At 37.0% G+C, this 3233-nt stretch overlaps 2 protein-coding genes across 2 annotated transcripts in view; one reads left to right on the forward strand and one right to left on the reverse strand.

Annotated features, from left to right (window-relative positions):
* LOC104788724 (probable xyloglucan endotransglucosylase/hydrolase protein 16) lies at window positions 305-1520 on the forward strand. Its single transcript, XM_010514511.2, has 3 exons — window positions 305-666; window positions 751-944; window positions 1036-1520. Exons 1-3 carry the CDS (start codon window positions 394-396, stop codon window positions 1442-1444), a joined length of 876 nt encoding a protein of 291 aa, XP_010512813.1. The 5' UTR covers window positions 305-393; the 3' UTR covers window positions 1445-1520.
* The window catches only part of LOC104788735, a 9535-nt gene continuing 8400 nt past the window's right edge, over window positions 2099-3233 (reverse strand). Inside the window, exons 7-9 of the mRNA XM_010514521.2 lie at window positions 2788-3221; window positions 2457-2555; window positions 2099-2352 (exon numbers count right to left, since the gene is read on the reverse strand). Of these exons, the coding sequence (XP_010512823.1) occupies window positions 2254-2352; window positions 2457-2555; window positions 2788-3221 (632 nt within the window). The 3' untranslated portion in view covers window positions 2099-2253. The remainder of the gene's footprint in view (window positions 2353-2456; window positions 2556-2787; window positions 3222-3233) is intronic.

Consider the following 3233-nt stretch of genomic DNA (forward strand, 5'->3'; position numbering starts at 1 on the left):
AAAAAAAAAAAAAAAAAAACAAAACTACTTCTAAAGGTTTACATACTTCATGAATGTTCATCTTAACTTACATAAGAGTTTCAAATCTGCATGGGATTATAAAAGGTTAAAGTATTCATTAACGTGATTTTTTAATCCCTTTTAATTTGTGGTTTAAGGATGATAAGTATTAAAATTATAAATTCAACAAAAGAAGAAAACTATGCTTTTAAAAAACAAGTGAAAATATTCTTAACTTAGACAACTGTAGTTGGTTTCCCAAAGCTGCTGCTGCTTCACCTATATATATACACCCTATCCTCTTTGAAAACTCATCTCACATCACATTTCAACACTCTCCTCGAACAAACAAAATAAACCCTTAAACTTTCATTTATACAATATTTCCCCCCAATGGGTCAAATCTTGAACCCTACCTTGTTACTTACCATTCTGGTTCTGACATTGGTCGGAACAGCTTACTCCGGTAACTTCAACGAAGAGTTCGACTTAACTTGGGGTGAACACAGAGGCAAAATCTTTAGTGGAGGGAAGATGTTGTCACTGTCACTAGACCGGGTTTCCGGTTCTGGTTTTAAATCCAAGAAAGAGTATTTATTCGGAAGAATCGACATGCAGCTTAAACTCGTCGCCGGTAACTCCGCCGGAACCGTCACCGCCTACTACGTAAGCCTTCTTCTTTAAGAAACACTCACTTTTGTTTTGGTTTTTTTTGGTAACAGAAGACTAATGTAAAAGATGTGTTTGCAGTTGTCTTCAGAAGGACCAACACACGACGAGATAGATTTTGAGTTTCTTGGTAACGAAACAGGGAAGCCTTACGTTCTTCACACTAATGTCTTTGCACAAGGCAAAGGAAACAGAGAACAACAGTTTTATCTCTGGTTCGACCCAACCAAGAACTTCCACACTTATTCTCTTGTCTGGAGACCTCAACACATCATGTAATGAGAATTAATCAAAAACATTTAACGATCAACACTTTTTTATGTTTCTTTTTATTGTCTCTTGACATTTGTGTGTTATGTTTTACAGATTTATGGTGGATAACGTTCCGATCAGAGTATTTAACAATGCAGAGCAACTTGGTGTTCCGTTTCCCAAGAAACAACCAATGAAGATATACTCGAGCTTATGGAATGCAGATGACTGGGCTACAAGAGGTGGTTTGGTTAAGACAGATTGGTCTAAGGCTCCTTTCACAGCTTACTACAGAGGATTCAACGCTGCGGCTTGTACTGTTTCTTCTGGATCATCTTACTGTGATCCTAAGTTCAAGAGCACGTTTACTAATGGTGAGTCTCAAGTGGCTAATGAGCTTAATGCTTATGGAAGAAGAAGATTGAGATGGGTTCAAAAGTATTTCATGATTTATAATTATTGTTCTGATGTCAAAAGGTTTTCTCAAGGATTCCCACCAGAGTGTAGGAGGTCTAGAGTCTAAATGTTTTGTTGTTGTTTAGTGAAAAATTCTCTTTGTTGTTTATTTAAAATAAAATTGATTTGATTACTTCACTGGCTTTTGCTTATTCCAATGCAATATTCATTCTACGAGTCAATAAATGTGTCACGGGACTCACTATACTGTCCTAAAACGATTTTTAAAAAAGAAGAAGCTGTAGATTCTTGAAGTTGCGGACGCCAGTACAAACAAATAATTTAAGTATGAACACTTGACAAACATGACTTCACCCTTTTTTTTTTTTTTTTGTTCACCAACATGACTTCACCTAAAAAACCAATTTCCAAATTAGAAGGTACAAAGATCACGTGTAGAGGCGTCAACTTGGAGCAAGAGTTCAATGGGTTGGACACAAACATGACTTTGTCTATAAAAACCAATCCAAATCAAAAGCCACAAAGATCACAGCCAGAGAGTCCAATGGGTTGTATCTTGATGGGATGCTTAATCCGCTTTAACACTTCTATTCAAAGGCAAACATAAATAAATAACATCTATGTGGTTGTTATACGCAACTTGCTAAGAGATCACAGGAAGTTTACTTTTACAGTCTTTTAGTATGTACATAGTACAACAAGAGGTCATACTTTTAAAATGAAAAAGAAACTTATAATAAATAAGATCACATGGACTATATGTATAACCGCAAATTTGATCTATGATGCTTCTATCCTGGTTAGAAAAAGAAAGCTAGTTGTACCTTTCTCACTTTTCAAAATTAAAAACATGAAATTTGGATATTCTGGAGACAGATAATGACATTAAGGAAAAAAGTATGTATACTAGTTGCTTCAGGGTGATCTAGTGATCACGTTGTTAGGTTGGGATGCTTTAACGATCGTCTTCTCGTGGATGTAATGAGCAAAATTCACTCTTGCTCGTTGTTCGTTCTGGAGACAAATATATGAGCAGTGAGAATCATGTGTTTTAAACTGCTTCAACTAACTAGTCTTAACATAAAGCAGAATGAGACAATTGATTATGGATAACTCACGGGTATTCTGCAGTGAACTTGAAGGTCATCGTTCATCTGGTGGAGACGGCTTTGTGCTAGCTCTGCAGCCTCACCAGCTCTCTTTGAAGCTTCACCAGCCTGTTTACAGAACAATATTCAGATTCAGTAAAAGCCTCCAAGATAAAGTTGCACACTTGCACTAATCCATTGACCATTTAACAAGTCTCTAATGGGGTGGTTAAACATATTTCTTCTCATCTTAGTTACTTTAGTGAAGATATTGAACCAACAAAACTGATAAACCAAAGAGATTGATTGGTGTGAATCTACCACTAAAAGGAACTGTTATGAAGTTTTGTTCTGCACTCGCCTGACTTTTGAAGGATTCATTTTGATCTGCTGATTTCTCCAACAAGTCCCTGAGACGAGATATTTCTCCAACTAGATCCAACACCATTACTTCAGTATCTTGTAACTGATTTCTTGAGAACTCAAATGCTCTTTCAGCGTTTAGACGGAAAGAGGAGCAGTTCAAACAAGAGCATGAACCTCTACATCCTCTCATACTTCTTCTCAGAATCCCTTTTGAAGGAGAAATGGAGGGAGGAGTTGCCAATACAGCAGAAGAGTCAAGCAGCTCAGCTGTTAGTTGGTCTGCACTGATTTTTGCTTCTGTTTCCCCTGCACCATTCATATTTTCTCCGCCCACCAAATTGTTGACAAATGTTTTGGGCAATGCAGATGAAGCAACCTCACTTGAACTTCTCGAGCCAACAAGAGGAGATGATAATGGGATCTCAGAGCCTAAAGGAGTTT

Source organism: Camelina sativa, chromosome 1 (genome assembly GCF_000633955.1).
Source record: "Camelina sativa cultivar DH55 chromosome 1, Cs, whole genome shotgun sequence".
Taxonomy (NCBI): Eukaryota; Viridiplantae; Streptophyta; class Magnoliopsida; order Brassicales; family Brassicaceae; genus Camelina; species Camelina sativa.

Excerpts from the sequence above, each read along its gene's own strand:
- LOC104788724 (XM_010514511.2), top strand. The coding sequence starts at position 394 with ATGGGTCAAATCTTGAACCCTACCTTGTTACTTACCATTCTGGTTCTG. Across the intron at positions 667-750 it reads GAACCGTCACCGCCTACTAC|TTGTCTTCAGAAGGACCAAC; the intron begins GTAAGCCTTCTT and ends ATGTGTTTGCAG. Across the intron at positions 945-1,035 it reads TGGAGACCTCAACACATCAT|ATTTATGGTGGATAACGTTC; the intron begins GTAATGAGAATT and ends TATGTTTTACAG.